The sequence below is a fragment of the Melanotaenia boesemani genome, chromosome 12 (assembly GCF_017639745.1).
Source record: "Melanotaenia boesemani isolate fMelBoe1 chromosome 12, fMelBoe1.pri, whole genome shotgun sequence".
NCBI classification, from domain to species: Eukaryota; Metazoa; Chordata; class Actinopteri; order Atheriniformes; family Melanotaeniidae; genus Melanotaenia; species Melanotaenia boesemani.
Genome location: NC_055693.1, coordinates 19,197,844 through 19,219,256, shown reverse-complemented (window position 1 = coordinate 19,219,256; position 21,413 = coordinate 19,197,844). Strand labels below are relative to the sequence as shown.

Here is a 21,413-nt window from a genome sequence, read left to right as displayed (position 1 = left end):
GACTGTTTTATCAGTTTGCTCCGAAGTGCTTAAAGTGTTTTAAAAAAAAATAGAAAGCATGCTTTTGGCTTTTAAAGCTGCTGCACCCTCTCTGCGTCTGTCGTCATGCTGATACATTTTCACCCTACCTGTACTTCCAGAGAGTTTGCTTGGCGCGACCCAGAGCTGACGGAGGTAATCCACATGCTCCAGCACCACTTCCCCTCAGTGCAGGCCAATGCAGCTGCCTACCTGCAGCACCTGTGCTTCGGTGATAATCGAGTCAAGAGTGAAGTAGGTGTTTTACTATTAGTCCCAAACTGCAACTTATTACAATGAATGCATCTTATCAGGCTTTGGTGGTGGATACATTTTTTTTAACTTAATATTTCAAGAGTTATATAAGTTGGGCAAGTTACTGAAAAGGCTTAACTGAGATTTGGGCAGATGTTACAAGTACAAAAGATATTGTGGCTGGAATGAGTTTTTAGATGTTTTTTAGGTGTTTTGTATTTAGGCTCATCATAAATATTTGGTATTCATAACATATTGCACTGGACTATATTATTTGCTGGCTATTCTCACTTCTTACTGTGTATAGCTAAATACCTCCTTGTATAAGTCTTGTAGATATTGAAATTTTTTATACTGTTTTTATTTTGCTACCTTTAGAAGCACAACTGATAAATAACTGTACCGCTGCAACACCTAAATTTCCCAGCTTGGGATGAATAAAGTACTTCTATCTATCTATCTATCTATCTATATGTGTCCATCAAGAATAACATAACTGTAAAAATTTGCTTTTTTTCCCACTTTATGGCCACCTTTTGCAAGTGGTGTCCAAAATCTGTTTGACTTCTCTCAAACTATAAAAAGAAAAATAGTCATTTTATTCTGTCTGCACAGCATCAACATCGTTACTAATTTCATCTACAAGAAAGAATTTTTAGACAGCAAGTTAGAAAAAAAACCTCTAATACTAGTTAAGTTGAACTATTAAAAACATTCATGGTAGCCTTATGCTGATGTTATCACACTAAATGAATCTGTCAGCACTGATGAATATGTTTAATCATGTTGCTCCTTCTTGTTGCTGTAAAATATTAAACTTAGCAAATTTGTTCCTGTGTGCTGACACTTTTAGTTATCATGTTAGGGTCTTGACCTAGCACCTGTCAAAATATTAGTTTGGATCTTAGTTACAGACGACATTGTGTCATTCTGATTGTGATGGATGCAGGAAGTTTTCCTCATCAACGCTGTAGGAATATTGACTGTTGTTTCACTTTGTTGTCATGTTGTGCTGTTTTTCTTATTTGTTTTCAGAAACTAAGTCACAACAGAAACATTTTAAACACACAAAAAATAAAATATAGCCGACTGCTCATTGTTGTGTACTTGAGATGGTAAATCCTCCAACAGAAGGTGTCCACAAGTTGTAAATGTGATTGTTAGGCAGACTCTATGTCAGGGGTGCCAAACTCATTTTAGTTCAGGGGCCACGTAAAGTGCAATTTGAGCTCAAGTGGGCTGCATTAGTAAAATAATAGCAGAATAACCTATAAATATTTTATTATTTTTGTCTTGTTTTAGTGCAAAGAAGTACAAGTAAACTATCAAGAGGTTTACATTTAATGAACTATCCTTTTAGAAAACATTATGATTATCCTGATTTTTCTTAAGAAAAAAATACAGTTTCAAAAGTATTTTCCTCATTTAGACATTTTATTTATTTACATGTTTTATTTTTATATTCTTATTGTATATATTTAACATGTAAATATAAACAAATCTTATCAGTTTTCTCATTTTTAAATTTGATCTTTATTTGTGTAATTATTTTCATACATTTAAAAAAATTATATTCATATTTGTATATACATTTTAAATATTTGACATCTTTACACATTTACACATTCAACTTACAAATCACAATGGATCTAAAGAATTATAAAACATTTAATCACAGGTATCTGGAACTAAAAAATAAAGTATTTCATATTATGATCAGAGTAACTTTTCAAGAGCTAGAAGTTATTTTTAATGTACACACATGTACATAATCACATCTGTGTAATAATCCTAACCACTTGAACTAACTCACCTCATAATTCAAACTGAAAGTAAAAGAAGATGTAAAAGATATAAAAAGTTATCCCCTTAAATATCTAACATAAAAACACTGAACCTCATGTGGACAAAATAGTAATTGTAGTTCATTTATATTAAAAACATGCAGCTTGTGTATTTTATTAAACTCACCCTGCGGGCCAGAGTAGACTCTCTGGTGGGCCAGATTTGACCCTCGGATCATATGTTTGACACCTCTGCCCTACCCAAACCATCATGCGTAGCTAAACAGAGCACAACATGAAAAAGTAAATGAATTCATGAATTTTTTTGTCAGATTAGACGACTGCATGAGACTTTCCTTTCCCAAACTCAGAACTTCGTTGGACAAGTGGGCATCTGTTAATGTCTAATATTATTCTCCTGTAGACAATAAAAACACACCAAACATAATTTTGTGTATTTATACAAGGCCAGTTTTTTATGTTCAAAAGAATATCCTCACTTTATTATATGTAGCTTGATTTTTGTTCTTAAAGCTCCATCACTTTGTCTTATTTCACTCATACATCTCAAACTTTATTCATTAGGATGATAAATATGAAACTACAAAGAAAGTCATATTTTGTAAAAGAAATCAAATAAAACAGGCACATATACATTTACAAAGAGTCACAATTTTTCAGTTTGTGGAGGAAATATTGACAACAATATATTCATTTATGAATATTCTGACAAAGTGGAAACTAATCATCAGACAAGTCTTGCCCTCATTTCTGCCTTTAATTTACTGAACAGGAGTTATCAGGAAGAATAGCTCTGGAAACCACAGCTATTAAAGTAAAACCATATCATATTTCCTGTTATGACCGTACCGTCATATCAGGAAATGAGGTGTTTCAGCTATTTCTTCTTGTTAGGTCTATCAGCTTAATCTATCAACTCAACAATCTCTGGACTTCACAAGCTCATACACACTCACATTCTTTCTTGTGCACATCAGAAGCGAATGAAAACACACACCCACAAAAGTAAAATAACTTGCAGGCATTTCTTGTTTTGTACATTTTTTTTCCATTAAAGCTTAACCTTGTCCTTTTTGGCATTATGCATTTTGATTGAAAGGCATAGAGAGATAAATAAGATGTCCAATATAAAGAAGGTATGTTGCGTTCTCTGAGCTAAATGTCAGCATATGAATGAGTCATCCCATACAATGAACGGGAAATTTGTTTTGATACAAGTATTTTTTTCAAAGTACTCCTCATTCTGTGCCCAGAAGAAAATTTAAATTTTTGCCTGTTGTCGCTTGTGGGGAAGGCTTTTTTTTTTTCAGTGGCTATGTATTAGCATTAGTTTTCCAGATAATTTGTGCTTGTTATGAATAAATTCCCTGGGTCTAGATTCTCTCATCACATGAATAAATGCATGATTTTGCTCTCCACAGCATACAAGTAGGAAAAAAGCACTGCTAGTGGTCAGAATTATTTCCCATCTGATATCACCTTTCTATCTCATTCACCCCTGCAACAGGTATGTCGACTGGGAGGAATTAAACACCTGGTGGATCTGCTAGATCACAAAGTTGTCGAGGTCCAGAAGAACTCTTGTGGAGCTCTGAGGAACCTGGTTTATGGGAAAGTTATGGATGACAACAAGATTGCTGTTAGGAACGCAGGAGGTATCCCAGCCCTGCTCCGGCTGTTGAGGAAGACTGTGGATGCAGAAGTGCGAGAGCTTGTCACAGGTTAGTCAGCATGTTTGGAGAAAATGTGAATATTTTACACTTTCTATTACGAATTCCAGCTTTATAAATATTTAACACAAACTCGTTTAACAGTCAGGGTATGAAGTAGTCGTTCCGATTCTTGAACTTCACCATCCCATTCTCCCACATTAGGGTTGAGCAGTGCACAGAAGATCTTAAACTGGTGATTACAGAAATATTTGCAGCGGTGTGTGTGTGTGTGTATGTGTTCAGCAGTTCATTTTTAGAGAATGCGACAATAATTTAGAAGTTTTTTTTTCCAGTGCTTGCGTTTTGTTTTTGTGTTTTTTTAAACACTACTATAAACTAACACTAAACCACCTTTACAGAGGATATAAATTAAGCAATTTACCATTTTTTCCAACATATTGTGCAACAAGGTGTCATCAAATGGCATCAAAGGAAGCTTCCACATGTGGCATCTTATGAACACACAGGTGGGAGAACATTTGTTACAAAGCTGTCACCTTTCACACATTGAGCATGAGACTAAAGTAGTTACCACACTGGTAACTGACACCACAAAACCAACTTTTTACACTTTGGGTTAGCCCTGCATTGTACAGGTGATTTATGCAGCAGTAAGTAGGCCAGTGGCCAACGACCCTGAACTCAGATATTTGTCATAATCAGAATGATGGTGGACTTTCATGCCCCTTTGATTTATCATGAAAAGAAACAATATTAATCAAATTCCTCTTCAAGATAACAAATAATGTCATCACTGGTTAATACATTAGAACACAAAATCTGTCATTTTACACATTACATTTTTAAAATGGTAACCCAATTTTTTTCCCCTAAAGTATCCACAAAGAAAGAAAGAAGCAGAGAAAGAGAAAGCATTTACAGTACCACATTATAATTTCCCTTAGGGGATTAATTAAGTATTTTTTCATCTAATATTTTATTTCATTATAAAAATGTTCTAATTTTGGTTGAAGTCTTATTGATTTATAGAAAATTAATTTATTACAACCTCCTGTCCTGCTATTGATTTCTTTTACCCGCATCTTATCCTTAGAAGGTCCAGTGTGATGATACAGCAGGACCATAACAAGACCGTACTTTGCTGTAGTTTTTTTAACCTTAACTCAACAGTTATTTGCAGGGTGGTATAGGTTGTTTGAAGCCACATATCTTGCCTTAACATATAATATTGTTTTTAGACACATCAAAATGCTTTGAATAATGACATTCCTTATTATGGTTCATTTTTAGCCCTGGGAGCTCAGTAACAACTAAGGTTTTGCTGCACTAACAACTGCAGTAACAACTTAAGGTTTTACTGCCATCTTCAATGGCATGCAGCTAAAATTTCCACTGGACTAAAATTCTTTTACCCTTGGGACTGCAGAATATTTATTTCCTTTCCTCCATGAAAACAACTATCTTCTTGTCTCTACCTATTTACGCTGGTCCGTGTGCAGCTCAGTTTTGTTTGTGTGTCATTTAAGCCCTGCAAATAGGATATAAATCCATGTTGTTTTGGATCAGGGTGGAGCACTACTGAAATAAGCAAGCCAAGACATTTGGCTCCCAGGTGGCTGAGTCAGCTGTTTGCGCAAGACTCCAGCTTCCTCTCTAACATGGTCTCAGGTTACAGTTGAGTAGTTCCCTAGGGTAGAACAATACAGCTGAAGTACAACACCATTATTTTGTATTATCTGGGAGGAGATTGTTTTTAGCTTCCTCAATCACTCATGTGCATATTTACTTTACTTAACACAAAGCACAAGTGAAAATAATCATTATTTTTAAAGAGGAGGGAGTGTATAATTTGTCTCCAATCACACTTGTTTTTGTTAAGATACACAGGAGTAAAAATCCTCTAAAAACCTGCCTGTTTTCATGCCACGTTTCAAACTGTGAAAGACATAAAGGACATTTCTTTTTTTGCACAATCACACTGCGCAACCTAATATGAGTTCTCTTTGAGTTTTCCTCTTTCATCCACTCATCAGAGAGAAATTGGTAGGGCAGACTCCTGCACGAGGAGCAGCCTGAAAAAGGTCATTAGTGCTGCATCACCTGTAGTCAATTTCTGATGAGAACAATCCACATAAAGAGCTTTCAGGTGGAAGACGAGAGCAGCCCACATCGCAGCTTGAAGTGAATCAGACTGAATTCACTTGCTCACCCACAGCTCTTTCCTGCTTTAGAAGCAACTTTCCGTCTGCATTTCTAATGTGAAATGTAAGCTCCCTCACTTTGGTCAAAAGGTATTTAAGAGGCTGAACGGTTGTCAGAGTTCCTGGTTGCCTGTTGAATCTGTGGCTGTCCCAGGAGGTCCATGTGTCATATTTAGGACTGAATGCAAGAACAAGCCACCCTTGTTTTAGGTCGGGGGTCATGTTGTTGGTAGGCACAGTGCGGTTTCATCTCCTTACCTGCCTTGCCTTCCAGCAGCTGCTGTGTTTATTGCTTTTGGCCTCAAACAAGCCTTTAGATCAAAAGGCCAATCTCACTGCTCTGTCTTTAGTTCACCGACTCCGATGATATACCTAGATTGGATAGCTTCACTTGGTTTTGCTTAGACTGAGCATCATGCTTAATTCATTCAATTAACACAGGATTTACAGTACTGAGACAAACAGAACAGTATCAGCACACTAGACCTAGTTTCAAGAGTTGGCATGAATTGCTGTTTTTAAAGAACAAAAAATGAGAAGGTTTGATCAAATGAAAACTGAGAAACTGGATCCAGAATAAATCCAGTTATTGCTATACATGCTCTGACTTCAGCTGCATGAGGGAGAAAATGGGAAACGCCCACTAACCTCAAAAATACTCACCAAGCTGACTCCGGGGTTTAGTCAATGCAGCATTGACATTTTTCTAGTTCAACTCCTTTAAAGTTGAAAGGTTAATAAATTGGGCTGTTTTTTTTTTTTTTTTTTGGATTATCAGCAGTTTTGCAGACTTACCTAAAGGATGACCCAACTCTTGCTTCATCAGGCAAAGTTGATGACATACTGATGTAGTTTAGACACAAAGACTTGCTTCAAGGAGCAGGCACACATGAGGGAATCAGTCCAAGTTTCTGTCACTGTGTGCATCTAGAGATAAGATGTATTCAAGTCTTTGTCCTCATTAAACATTCATTCATTCATTGTCTATACCATTTAGTCCAGTTCAGGGTTGTGGGGAAGCTGGAGCCTATCCCAGCAATTAGCAGGCAAGAGGCAGGGTACACCCTGAAAGGTCATCAGTCCAGCGCAGCCTCATTAAACATGAAAACTAGTAGAGTGAAAAAAGCTCATACATAAGAAATGTACCATGAAGCAAAGTATACACTTAAAATATTTTAGTGTTGTCAGATTGTTGTACTAAACGCTGATGGTGTGCATCTCTTGTGATTGGGAGTGTTTAAAGACTTGTGAGTTCACACACTACAAGACTTTTTGCAGGACTTGGCCACATGTCCTATATTTATCAAGCCATTATTTCTGACGTTTTCAAGTCTCTTTATCATTAATGTTTAACTATTATATACATAATTCATGGTGATTTAATATGTTTTGTTTTTTTTTTACCTGTTTTTGAAGAGAAATTTTCTTTCACATCTAAGTGGTTTCAAACATGCAACATCATAACAGATGTTACGTGTTGGAAATAGTTACCTGAGTCTAAATGGACTGCACCATTCTCTCACACTAGTTGTGTGTTTGTTTGTATTTCCCTTCATCGTCCTGTTTCTTCTTATTTTCCTGTTTGTTATCTTTCCTCACTCATGGGCCACCACCCATATTAATATATCTAGAATGCTAGATAGACAATCAGAGATGGGAAACGCCTATGAGCTTCAAATATACCATTTAAAATGTTTACACATAGCTATTGGTGACTTGTCAACTGAACCATGAATCAGATCTTGGCCATTTGTCTGCTACCTCCATCTTATTGAGAATTGAGTTTAAAATCTTGCAGTGTGAATCTACACACTACTGAAATGGCGGATTATATACGAATGGATCATATACCCAAATAAGTGTGGCTCTCACATGTTCCTATTGTGGTTTCCACATACACAATCACATTGCTGTTGCTATGCATGTCCAGAATTCATTGTGCTGCATGTTCACAATGAATCTACACGGTCATGACAACATGTCAGGAGCACAGGCATCAACAGAGAGCTGCACTCAGACACACTGATGATCACATCCGCTTCACATGCACCACATCAGATCCTCACATGCACATCCCTGTCTAACATCCCTGTAGGCTTACTTTAAATCACACTCAGCTTTATGGATCTTTCACTTGCTTACTAATAAAACAGAAGAATGAATTCAATTTTTGAGTTTTTGGACCAATACCATTATTCTGTATTATTTGTCAGATTAAAGCAAAAACTGGGGTTGAAATGAGAAAAACAGCAGTCTGTTAGAGACACCTAATGACGTCCAAGTCACAGCTGCATCATTGTATCAGGGCTTTTAGATACTGTAGCTGTCATACAGTACAATCACTCTGGCCAGCTAGCTCCTTATCAGGTGATATTCTGACCTGCAACCTCTCTGTATCCTGCCAAAACCCTACAACCTCTCAGATCACAGTTATCAGTTTAAATTTCTCCTTTATCAATGTTTCATCATCAGTTAGAGATATTCTAACCAGCTTCCTGTTCTCTTTTCTCCATTATCCTACTGAGCCTCTTTCTGTCCTTTTATTTTGCTCCCTGTATAGATTTTCAGCCTTGCTGTCATGACAGAGCTATTTGGGTCAGCGAAAATCAGATGAAGGCACCAGGAAAAGGCCACAGAGCAGCCCCCCCTCAAAAAAAAAAAAAAAATTAGGATGATGTTTATACACACATACACACTCGCATGCACACACAGAGGTCTGGTCCATCTGACTGTCAGATTTGACTTATGGGTATTGCTTCTAGTGTTGCACCACTGACAGGGTTGTCAGTCACACCTCAGTAATTCCCACTGTTGGTTTCACCACCACGCTACCTCCACAGGGCCAATCTGATATCCTGCAGACAATATTCATTTCTACAAATTGCTGTTAGAGCGGGTGTGGAGGAACGCTTTGGAGAGTCTACAGGGTTGAGTGGATTGTGTAGTTTAAAGGAGAGAGTTCAGCAGGCATAAGAGGTTTATCTCTTACATTAACAGTTCTGTTGCAAGTCACCCCTTGTGTGTCTCTTGAGAAACAAAAACACACAACAGAGCATGCTCATGCAACTGTAGAAATTTGATTAAAATATTTGCTACCCTCTCAAATTGTGCAGAGAAAATAGCCCACCTGATGCTTGCATCTTGGCATGCAGACCCAATTCTACAGCTGGCAGACTCCAGTAAGATGCTGTATGTTTAAAACTAAAGTATACATGGCCTCCAACTTGTCCTGGTAGTTTCTCAGTATTTTAAGTGAAATAATGAAATATCAGGATTTTAATAGGTTTTAGGACATTTAAGGATAATTGTAGTTGAAATGGTACCCATCTGTCTGTAAAGCTTTTTTGCCAGCAGTGTTTGAACTGGGCTCCTGGGCACTATTATAGACTATAATTTCCTTTGTTTTAATTAGACCTGGGGGAACAGCACACAGAGAGAAAATAAATAGCAAGTCTGAAAATAAAAAAAAACAGGAAAGCTTGAAATCATGCTCTAGTCTTGTGGTCATATGCTGTTGTTTTCAAACCAGAGTGAGCGAGCTGTAGAGAAAGGTCAGCAGTAGATCAGACTTGGACTAGCAGCACACATGCTAACTTTATAGTTTTGTCATGGCAGCATTTTTTAGTATTAGCTGCTGTTTGTATTTACGTAGTATTTACATTGCATTTCAGCTCAAGAAGCACTAGTCTCCTGCAAGGTTACAGATACCCTGTAGAAGTAGTTCCTTGCTGTAAGCCTTGCAGCAAGACCCATCTAATTAGAAGAACATGTTACATGCTGGCTAATCCTCAACAGATGCAGCATCAAAGGCTTCCAGGACTGTGCATGAATATCAGTGATTAAAAGTATATTTGAAAGCTTAGCAATGATGACATAATTTCTAAAGACTTTACATTATTTATATTTCATTTCAAATGACTGAGCCATATGGATCCATCTAATCTTTTTTTTTTTTTTTTTTTTTTTTTTCATTTCAAGTAATAATCTGTGGCTTGAGGATGTCTAGCCGAGCCTTGTCTCAGCCGCTTTTTGTGCATGTCTCTTTCTGTATTTCTTTCTTGGTCACATTCACATACAACTCAACCTTAGCAAGAAGCCTTTTTTTTTTTTGTTTTTGTCTTTTGCGTTGCTCTACCTTCACATGACCGCTAACCTGTTGTTCCCATGCACATGTAATGTGTGCGGTTTCCTCAGGTGTGCTGTGGAACCTTTCGTCATGCGACGCTGTCAAGATGACAATCATTCGGGACGCCTTATCAACTCTGACCAACACTGTGATCATCCCTCACTCTGGATGGAGCAGCTCCACCTTTGACGATGACCACAAGCTGAAGTTTCATTCCTCCCTCGTGCTGAGAAACACCACCGGTTGTCTGAGGTAAACCACCTGATGCTCACACTGGGCACTAGCTCCCCACTGTGGACATTTGATGCAATTACATCTAGCCAGGGCGATGAGCTCATTTAATCCCTCCTTTTAGCTTTAATGTACACGTAGAAATACTAATAAGTGAAAAGTAACATTTAGGAAAAATAAATGTGTACTTGCATTCTTATATTTATATATTGAGATGGTTAATCGTAACAGAATTATGCCCAACTGTACATGACTGCACAGTATTGACCTGTCTCGTCTTACTGTATGTGTAGAGTTTAACTAGATAGTGTCTATGCATCTCTTAGCTTGTGAATGTACGTAGGTATGGGTGATAGCTCCTTATTTACCCACTAAAGCATTATAATTACTTCAGTCTGGCCACACAGATGCTCATCTAATACATTATAGATGCTGAATGGGAATGGCAAAACCCACATTACACTTTCAAGTAGGACACAAACACAGCTGTTATTTGCCTAATGTGTGGGTTTCTGTTTGTGTGTGTGTGTGTGTGTGTGTGTGTGTGTACGTGTACGTGTACGTGGTTTTTAAAAGGAACCTGAGCTCAGCTGGCGAGGAGGCCAGAAAACAGATGCGCACTTGTGAGGGCCTGGTTGACTCATTGCTCTACGTCATCAAAGCCTGTGTCAACACCTCTGACTTCGACAGCAAGGTACAACGGACAAAGACTCCCACCTACCGATGCCCTCACACACACACACACACACACACACATTTAGCCAAGAGGAGAATATGCAGCCAGACGATAAGAGGCTATGTAGAAAAATCCTGCTTTAATCATTCCTGCTGCTTTGATTCTTTTTATGACCTGTGTCTAAATGACCCCAACAGCAATAAGCAGGAACTGTTTCATGTCCTTTGTCAAAAAAAGCACTACTAATATTGGCACAAGAGTAAACATTCAGAATTACATTCAATTCAATTCATGTTTAAATATTTAACATTTCCAAGACAGGGGTGATATCTTTTACATCTTTCTTGCTTTCAGTTTGAATTATGAGGTGAGTCAGTTCAAATGGTTAGGATTACTACAAGGATGTTTTTTGTTTGTTTTTGTTTAGTTTTTTATGATTGCAGTAGGAAAGAAATCACATTTCCAAGGCATGAATCTTCACTGTCAAACACTGAAAAAGTCAAGTGTGTAATGTTGAGATCATTTCCATCAGGAGAGACCTTTTAACTTTGTCTAACATGCAGTATTTGTTCATTGACATTATATGAGGCTAATCTCTACAAAACCTAGACAGCGTGGCATAAAATCAGTTCAGTCCAGAGATTTTTGGATTCCTTATCGAATTGACATGAGAGTGGAACACCTGTGTCCCACTCTGGCTGTAGATGGCATGCTACACACAGTAAATAATATTCTTGTGTTTGTCATGGTGCTTTTTTATGAAATCCTAAGCTACTACTTCTACCAGTGTCAAGCCCCTTTACTTTTGTGTCTGTCAGATTGTGGAGAACTGTATTTGCACTCTAAGGAACCTATCGTATCGTCTGGAGCTGGAGATGACGCCATCTCGACTGATGGATGGGCAAGAGCTGGATGGTTTATTGGGCAGAGAGTCTCCCAGTAAGGAGGTGGATTCTAGCTGCTGGGGCAGAAAGAAAAAGAAGAAGAAGAACAGCATGCAGGAAGACTCTGTAAGTAACATTTAATCAGAAAAATATTCCAACTGGACAAATGTCACATTGTTCATATTTAAACATGTTTGATATAATAAAAAAAGACCATTTAGTCTAAAGAGGTATGTGTGTAAGCAGTACAGACCTTACAAACAAATCATACAGCCTGTTTCTGACACATTGTTTACATAAAATCACCTGATTAACACTGTTCGTTTAGTGGGATGGTGTTGGGCCCATCCCTGGCTTCTCCAAGTCCCCCAAAGGTGCAGAGATGCTATGGCACCCTGCAGTGGTTAAGCCTTACTTGACACTGCTGGCTGAGAGCTCCAATCCTGCTACTCTGGAGGGTTCTGCAGGGTCCCTTCAGAACCTTTCAGCTGGCAACTGGAAGGTACCGTACAAATATTCCTCTCCCCATGCAAGCACAATTTTTTTGTGTTATTCTTCTATTGTAGGCTGTTTAATGTGATGCCTTGGAGACAAACCATCTATTCAATTAGTTTAATTAGTGTTATTGATTTAACACTTCACATCCTCTGTTTCAGTTAAAGCTAATGTTATTTTCATGCTTGAAATCAAGTTTGCTAATATGCACATCACAAGACCACCCATTTTTCCTTAAGCATGGAAACCCGTGGAGGTTTTAATGTTTTTAATGTGTGCAGTTTGCAGCATATATTCGTGCAGCCGTGCGTAAAGAGAAAGGACTGCCCATTCTGGTGGAGTTGCTGCGAATGGACAACGACAGGGTGGTGTGTTCAGTTGCCACTGCTCTGAGAAATATGGCACTGGACGTCAGGAACAAGGAGCTTATAGGTGAGGAGTTAGAAATGTACATTTATCTTTATCAGTAAGGCAGAGGCCATGTTGTCAATGGATATGGCATGACATGTAATGTGTTGATGTTCAAAACACAGTCAGAAGTTTAAATAACCTCATGAGCCTTGTCCAAACTGTTGTGTTCGCTTGCCAAAGCCTCTTTACTTGCTGTAACAGATCACGTTCGCCTACAGTTCATCTGTGTCTCACTCACAGCATTCACTAAGACACCCATAAATCACTGCAGATCTGCAATTTACACAAGTAAGGAATTTTATTTAGAGCCAGTGCGGAGCAACTATAGATTCCAACATAATCAAACGTGTTTGTAAAAGTTATTGATGGTTACAGCAGTTTTGTCAGGGTCCTGACTAAAAGACTAAAAATCAAACCGACCACCTCAGCTGAGCAGGATATGGTTTGAATAGTTATAAACCACCAAAGCATTAGTTTGTATTGAGCTGGAACCTACTGGAGCACCAGTGTCTCCATCCACAGTGCAGCAAGTTTTAAATCAGCATTGAATGAGAGACCGCCATCTGAATAATAAGCCCCTACTCGTAGATTTACGACATTAAGGTTAACTGAGGTCTGCAGTTTATCACATAGACAAAGCCTTCTTGACAGATGTATGGTCAGATAACAGAAATATGGAAGTGTTTTCCCCACAGGAACCAGAGGTATGTTTAAAGGAGTGATGGTGAAGCAGTAACCCAGGGAACGCTGTTATGTGGTATCATGCTCAGGTTCTGTGTTGTCATTGGAACTTGTCGTTGCACAAAGTGGATAAAATTGTAAGAGGGGAACTACCGCAAATACTCAAAAGACCATGAGCAAAAAAGTCCAAACTTGGGTGCAGTTTGGTGTGCCAACAGGGCAGAAACTCCAAGCACACAAGAATAGTTCCAAGATTTAATCTAAAATGCTGTAATATTCTTGTCCATGATGAGGACATAAAAACTTCCTATTTAACCTGCACACGTATCTCATTCTAGCCTGTCATGACTCATAAAATGGTCTCATTTCTGTAGAGTTAATGAGTAGTTAGTAATAGCAGGGTGTGTCAGTGATGGTTCAAGGTGCTATTAGAAGTGTGTGTTTCACTTAGTACTGCAAGTATTTAACTTCTTCAGCGGGGTTGCTGCACTGAAGGAGAGAAAGGTAAAGCAATCCTCTTTAATGCACACTCTCAAATGCCCTTACAATGTCATTTAGGAAAACTGCATACCACACTGCAGCCTCAAGCAGTATTAATATATCATTCTAGATATAGAAGCCAAATCATGCAGTTTAGGTCAGTGTGGAATACATTTACTTCTACATTATGTAACATGGAAAAACCATGCACCAAATGCTTGTATGTGCAGCAGCTTCCCTCACTTCTCTCTGTGCCTGATGTCCTGCCCACAAACCTGCAGTACAGTATGTCATGATGCATTAGCCGCATGTCTTACCTCCCCTTCCCGCCTCCCCCTCAGGGAAGTACGCAATGAGGGACCTGGTAAACCGCCTCCCTGGGGGAAACACCACCCTGCTGTCAGATGAGACCGTGGCAGCCATCTGTTGCACCCTGCACGAGGTCACCAGCAAAAACATGGAAAATGCAAAGGCCTTGGCCGACACGGGCGGCATCGAGAAACTGGTCAACATCACCAAGGGCAGAGGAGACAGGTGTGCTACAGGAGCATATATTTTTTTAATACTTTTTTTTAAATAATAACTCACGCTGATGTGTGTGCACATGCTCAAATGGAGAATGGACTCCTAGAAAACACAGAGCCTGTGAGCCTTTAGCCATATGTAACTGGTGCCTGGGTTTCATAGACAATCCTGGACAATGGACAGTCTTTTTCTTACTCATGCAAACTTTTAAATGCTTGGAGAAGGTGATGTTACAACCACAGGGAAGGAGAGTAGTGTGTGCATTGAGGCTTTACATCCCTGTGGAATGATGGTATAATGGTACAGTAGCTATTTCTAGCCTGCTATATTCAGTGATGTTCAAGGATAAAACACAATGGGGACACACATCATCAGTCGTCCTGTCCTGCAATATTCAGAGTGCAATATAAAATCAGGTTGAAGTGTTTCAAGAGTGCTTACATATACATATTAATGTTTTTTGTTTTTTTTTACAGATACTCTATGAAGGTGGTGAAAGCAGCAGCCCAGGTGTTGAGCACACTGTGGCAGTACAGGGATCTGCGTACCATCTATAAAAAAGTAAGTACATTGTGACTGATAATAACCATCACTTGTATTCTTTAATGGAGACATCCCCTTTTTCTGAAGTCTTCATGAAATGTCTCTGACATGCTTTGGTCAAATGGCCACAGAGTACCACATGAATTCAAACAATGAATTTATACCTCTTTTCATAGCAGCATATTTTAAGGAGTGAAGGGATCCATTCGACTCTCCCTCACTCCTCCCTTTCACAGGATATGTCTTATTTGAGATCTGTTCTACAACCTAAAACTGCTATCCAAACATGCATTTGGACACAAATAACACTTAATAATCTTTGAAGCATGTTATTGCCTTATTAGACCGTGTAGCCTCACACTAGTATATACAGACCAAGCTCACATCACCACGAAACAAACTGAGAGAAAAATGCTTGACCGACAGTGCCTACTTTTTCCTCTTCTACAGTTCGGCCGTTGGCCATTGATACAGATCCGTTGTTGTCTTGTTGTGAGTCATGTATTAAACTTGCCCCAGTTCAGGAAACACTGCACTGAAGGAACAGCTGATAGCTAATTCATCAGTCAGAAGTTGCATTGTGTTTGATCATGTGCTTTTACTGGTAGGGCATTTGACAACTAATCAGAAACTTCCAACTCAGGAGAAAATGTAAAAAAAAAAAACACCAAAATAAGAAATTTCTTAGTCAGGTTGTTAACCATTAAATAATGGTCTGCTAGATAAATATTAGTTTTTTCTCTCCTTAATTCAACTGAACTAGACAACTGCTGATGAGAATTTGTAATTAATATCAAATGAAAAGATTTGTGAGTTTCTGCTTCCATGTTGCACCAAAAGCAGCATGTTTTGAACTTAAAGCTGGATGGAGATAAAGATAAGGAGGCTTGAGACATTTACTCTAAACTGAGTGTAACATACAATCCACTACAAATCTGAACTGACTGAATGAGATATTTTTAAACCTGCTGAACTTCAAAATGGCAGGGTTGTGTGGTTGTTGTTGTTGTTGATGTTTTTTACACCTGAATATATGCTCCAGAAATATTTTTTTGCATCTCCTTTAAAACAATCAGGACTCTAATTTTGCTATAAATCAGAAATAATTGGTGTTAATTGGATGATAAACTGTTACTTGTGTTTTAAATAGTATATTATTATTATTACATATGTCTTGTTAATACAAAGGGTTAAAAATTATGGAAGATTGAGCACTTGTTAGCAGTATGGACTTTCTTTTGGACCCACACTAATACCACAGATACATTTTACAACATCCAGTATAGTTGTTATTATCCAACCAGCTTCTCTCTCCCCTCTGTGCTGCCCTAACAGGATGGATGGAACCAAAACCATTTCATCACCCCAGTTTCAACACTTGAGCGGGACAGATTCAAGTCACAACCCACCCTCCCCACCAGCACCATTCAGATGTCCCCAGTCAGCCATCCTGGTAGGCTCAGTTAACTGCAGGCCCTGCGGATGGATAGCATCAGTGAAACAGGAAATCTTCTGGAATTTAAGGCTGTTTTTATTTTATTTTTTTCTTCTTCTTCTTTCTTTGCAGCTGCCAGTGCCACATCATCTCCTGCAGTGCTGGGCATCAAAGAGCATAGAGACACCATCAGAGATTATCAGAGAGCTCAGTCAGCTATGCAATTTTATAATTACCAAGGAGACAGCAGTATTCACAGAAAACAATATACAGGTATTCATCCAGTTCTTACCCACTCTCTGCATCAGACTGGAGGCTTCTTTCTGGTCATCTGTGGACAGGGTATTATCTTCTTCCCCATTCTTCACGCTCCAAGTAGATCCCATGGCCAGTTTCTTCTCCCTGCCAAGACTGTTCTCTCTTATCTTTTCCACCAATGCCTGTCTGACCTGAGACAGTCGGTCAGTTTAACTCACGGCACATCAGAGCGGTTTTTCTGTAGTTGTTTTGTCCAGCAGCAAAGTGGACCGGAGCGGACACTTCACAATGCTTCCATTGTTGGCAGGTCCAAGTCGCAGTTTGCAGACAGGGACAGTGAGTGGGTATCCAGGCCTACTACAACCAGACGTAAGCTCTCGCCAGCCTACTCTGTTTGGCGGGAGGAGAGCAAACAAAATGAGCTGCAGCCTCAACAATGCATATTTTACATGGGGAAGTGGAAATCGAGTTTCTGGATTCCACCGGTTTGATCAAGTGCCAATGAAATACCCATCCCATGGGTTATGTAAACAGCAGAGCAGCAGCAGCCTAGTCTATTATTTGGTGTTATTTCTCTCCAGCATAGCACAGCACTGTAATAATCCTACTCTATCTAAATACAGACATTTGCCCTTTGGGGCTGTACAGACTTTTTCAATGATATGAAATGAGGTGTTTTTGTCCCACCATTTGATTTTATTGCCTTTTTTTCACAGGGTCTGGAAAACCATCTCCATATTACTACTCATCACCTACAAGGGAGGAGCCCAGAAGAACACAGGTCAATATATTGTTTCCTGGTTATACCTTACATTTTGATTGCTTTGATTTAACTCTGCAGAGGTAGCCAATAACTTTCTATTGTTATGTATATGTTAATTAGATTATGTAACTCTCTTTTTACATTTTTGCTTGTTTTTTTGTGCAGATTATTTCACACAGTTGTTGTTTCACACTATTTTAGTTAACCAGACAGCAGCTGCTGTGGCTATACCTGTGTAAACACTGACATTTTCTTATAAGAAGTGTTTGATAGTATTTGTATAAGGTCTTTGTTTGAGATCCCTTTACGAAATGAACCTGGCAAGAAAAACCAACTACTCTGCCTCGCTTTTCTCCTACAAAGAGTCTGACACGTATCCCACTTGTCATGCTGCGAATAACCCAGCACATCAGCTATTGTTTGAGCCAAAGTAAATGTGACTGCTGGGATTGGGAAAGCCTGGGTGCATCTCAAGCTCCTGTCACTGTCAGACATGTCCATGTGTGCCCATTCAGATAACAGGCACAGAGAGGAGAAGGCAGGGGAGAGGAAAGGTTTGGGCACCAGGAGAGTTTTCTTAAATCTTTCGCATCATCACCATCAGGCTAGTTAAGCCATTACCCTGTTTATTTCAGACAGACGCTCATCCATCAGTCTTGTGTATATCTACTCCCTATCTTGAACCTGTTTTCTTTGTGGACTAGAAGATGAGTGATTGAGCTTATTGTCCGAAAAATCTCCAGCCAGACAAAAGTGCATTTTGCTGAAATCTCAGGGATGTTAGTATATGCCGTTATATTTTGACATCAATGGAGGATCAACTAAAAAGTGTTTGTGTGCTTTGACAGTGTTAACAGAAGTATTTGTTTCCTTGCAGTTAGATGAGAATTATGATGCAGTCTAAAGAAACATTTCAGCATATAACTCACACTATATGTTAAAGTTCATGAACAATTATCACTTGTATGGAAGCGTTGCCAGGGAAACATTTATTCTTTCTGAAATAATATGGCAACAAAGCTCAGGTTTTCAAAGTTGCACCTGAATAAAACACAAGACTTCTGGAGCAGTGTATTTTGGATAGATGAGACCAGAGTAGAGATGCTTGACAAATTCTGTAAGCACCACATATACAGAATATGAGCATAAACTTCTCGTACCAAGAGCCAATTACAGCAGCAGTGGTGATCTGGGCTTGTTGTGTCATTGGACCTGGACACCTTGCCTTCAACAAATGAACCGTGAGCTCCTCTGAAGACCAAATTTTCTTCAGTCAAACATTAAATCATCTGCTCAAGCTTGGCTAAATCAAGTCAATGTTGGCCAGCATGCCATTAAATCTATAAGACAAGGACTAAAAAGAAAAGAATCGAGGTGTTGCAATGACCCCGTCAAACTCCAGACACCAGCCTGATTGAAGTGCTGTGGAGACCTTTATAGAGCTGTGAATAAACAACCAGGCAACCTCAATGAGCTGAAGCAGCATTGTAAACAGTGGGCCAAGATTCAGGAGCAGATGGTTTTTATTACATGGTGATATGTAAAACATTAAAAATAAGTGGGGGTGCATTATCTCTGTCACATAACCGTAGTAGCAATCTGACTTGTCTTTAAGATTAATTCATCACAGCCTGCTCTTTTTTTTTTTTCTTGCAGCCTGTGTATTACACAGAAGAGCCGAGCAGGAGGAACTATGATACATACAGAATGTACCTGCAGCACCCCCACGGCTACGATGACACATATTTAGAAGAGGTCATCACTTACCCTCCAACAGGGGACTACAGCTCCCAGCCTCATGGACTGAAATCCACTGCTAATTATGTGGACTATTACGCTAGCACACGGAGGCCTTCCTACAGGGCAGAGCAGTACCCGGGCTCTCCTGACTCCTGGGTATAAGGTCTGGAGATGCATCTGTGTTACAAGAACATCTTTCCTCCCTCAACCCTCACTTCAGGGTATATGAAGGTGCGCCTTCACCCTGCAGCAGGCAAGGAGCACACAGGAAACAACAATTTTCATGAACTTGGCTTTATGAGTGTTTGTTTAACAGTTGATGTGCGTGTATGGAGAGTTCAGCAGAGCAGTAGCAGATGGAAAGACGGGACGTGTGCCAAAGAAGGAAATTAAGGAAAGTTTTTTGAGATTATTTTTTATTTAGTAGAGGAAGGTGGGATCATGCTGGGGGTGGGGGTCTGTTTGGGGACACTACAGAGAGAAAATGTGCGTTCTGTGGTGTGTAGATGTTACTTTTATGTTTTTTTAAGGAACTCTTAGCTGTGATAGCACGGTGAAAGGTGTGAGTCATGTAAGCGAGGGTCTGCGAAAGAGTCGAAACGAGGGGAATATGTATGTGCTGAAGCCAAAATGGATCATGAACTCATCTGTAAAAAATGAAAAAAAGAATAGTAAACTAATGATGTTAGTTTGTACAGAGAGATCAAATTGTATCTGTACTTAATGTTGAAGCTGTCATGCCATGGAGTCTTGTACATTTCTTTCATTTTATTGTAAATACAGAAAAAAACATGTTACCGGGTTTACACATCAGCACTGGTTAAAGAAAGAGAAACGTGTGCCATGTTAGAGCTCTAAGATATATAAATATATAAATATGTGGACAAAGATGGCATCATAACAACCATGTTAACAAATTAAAAAGGTCAGTTTTGTTTTTTAAACTGATTGCATCATTTGCATTTTGTTCACATTTCCTGTTGGCTGCCATGTTTTATGCACACAAACATATGTTTTAAGTTTATGAAGAAATCCAAAGGAGAGATCTGAGTGTGACACTGTCCCCCGGTGGAGGTAAAAAATGTTTCATTTCCCCGTATTTACACAGCCATGGGTGGAGGATGACCAGGTCTGAGCTTTGTGAACCTGCGTTTTATAACACTGCACTGCTGCACCCTAGAGCAGAACGCTTAATCCCTGCAACCTGATCAGTAACAGACACTGAGCTTACACCTGGCTGAACAGAGGCAGGGGGAAAAAAACTCTCATTTTAAAAGAAAAATACTGAGGCTGAACCATAACCATGCACCTGTTGGAGGTTATAACCGTCCACTGGTCCAGACTTTTTGGCTCTCGGTTCAAGACATATTCTGCTAATTCATTGTGTGCATGGCTGTTAATGGCATCACAATGGCCGTTTTTACAGCATGAATAAATACACCTGAGTAATGAAATGATAAATAACACTAACCACTAAATTAAAAATTGATGATGTAAGTTTTGTCTCCATGGACTGGAAAATGAAATCACCTTGAGAAGTGATCTGGTCTGGAATGACTGAAAGTTAGTAACTAATGTGAAGTAAAAATTACTACAAGAATTCAGTCCATCCCACCTGCATTTCAGACACAGTATGAAACATCGCACAGAAATGTGTTTCCATCTTCATTTGATTAGTTTGCTTTTAGACAACTCATTTGCTCAGTTTAAACTATTTTCCAGTGTCTGAACTGCAAAAAAACACGAGATCATGTTGAACCAGTTATTCAGGCTACTGTATGATCACACATTTTATAAAGCATGGGTGTAAAAAAAAGGAATATTCATCCATCCATTGGCTACAACCATTTATTCCAATTGCATCATAACTAAAAAGTTAAACCAAAATACAACATAAACTTGCAACAGAATTTCAAGTTAAAGATAAAATGTAAATCCTTTACTGGAACATGACAGAAGCAGCCCCAGCAAGGGGTAAATGTTGCATTTAATATTTGAGAGGGATCCATAAGCTGATCAGGCACAGCCTTTGGCTTCGATTTGATACAGATAAGACAGACATGCTCTTAACTGATGAAACAGGATAAATAAATAGGTACAAAAGCTCATATTTTATTTTTCGTTGTGTTTTTGTAGGTTCTGCATGGTGTGTATGTGTCCATTTGCAACTGAAAGCAACATTTGACAGCACAACAACAAGCGTTTGTGGTATT

The 21,413-nt window shown here is 38.9% G+C and overlaps 1 protein-coding gene across 9 annotated transcripts in view; it reads left to right on the top strand.

The window, feature by feature from the left end:
• LOC121650054 (plakophilin-4-like) overlaps positions 1 to 20,144 on the top strand; it is a 79,626-nt gene extending 59,482 nt beyond the window's left edge. For 5 of the 9 annotated variants that reach the window (XM_042001327.1, XM_042001329.1, XM_042001326.1 and 2 more), the window contains 11 exons: positions 141 to 273; positions 3,586 to 3,799; positions 10,147 to 10,330; positions 10,886 to 11,003; positions 11,804 to 11,995; positions 12,198 to 12,371; positions 12,646 to 12,796; positions 14,278 to 14,470; positions 14,938 to 15,022; positions 16,340 to 16,457; positions 16,572 to 17,474. In XM_042001327.1, the coding sequence (XP_041857261.1) occupies positions 141 to 273; positions 3,586 to 3,799; positions 10,147 to 10,330; positions 10,886 to 11,003; positions 11,804 to 11,995; positions 12,198 to 12,371; positions 12,646 to 12,796; positions 14,278 to 14,470; positions 14,938 to 15,022; positions 16,340 to 16,457; positions 16,572 to 17,188 (2,179 nt within the window). In that variant the 3' untranslated portion in view covers positions 17,189 to 17,474. Of the gene's footprint in view, positions 1 to 140; positions 274 to 3,585; positions 3,800 to 10,146; positions 10,331 to 10,885; positions 11,004 to 11,803; positions 11,996 to 12,197; positions 12,372 to 12,645; positions 12,797 to 14,277; positions 14,471 to 14,937; positions 15,023 to 16,339; positions 16,458 to 16,571; positions 17,479 to 19,116 lie in introns of those variants that run through there. The other 4 variants (XM_042001332.1, XM_042001331.1, XM_042001333.1 and 1 more) reach the window with 2 other exon arrangements.
• Positions 20,145 to 21,413: the final 1,269 nt, after the last annotated feature.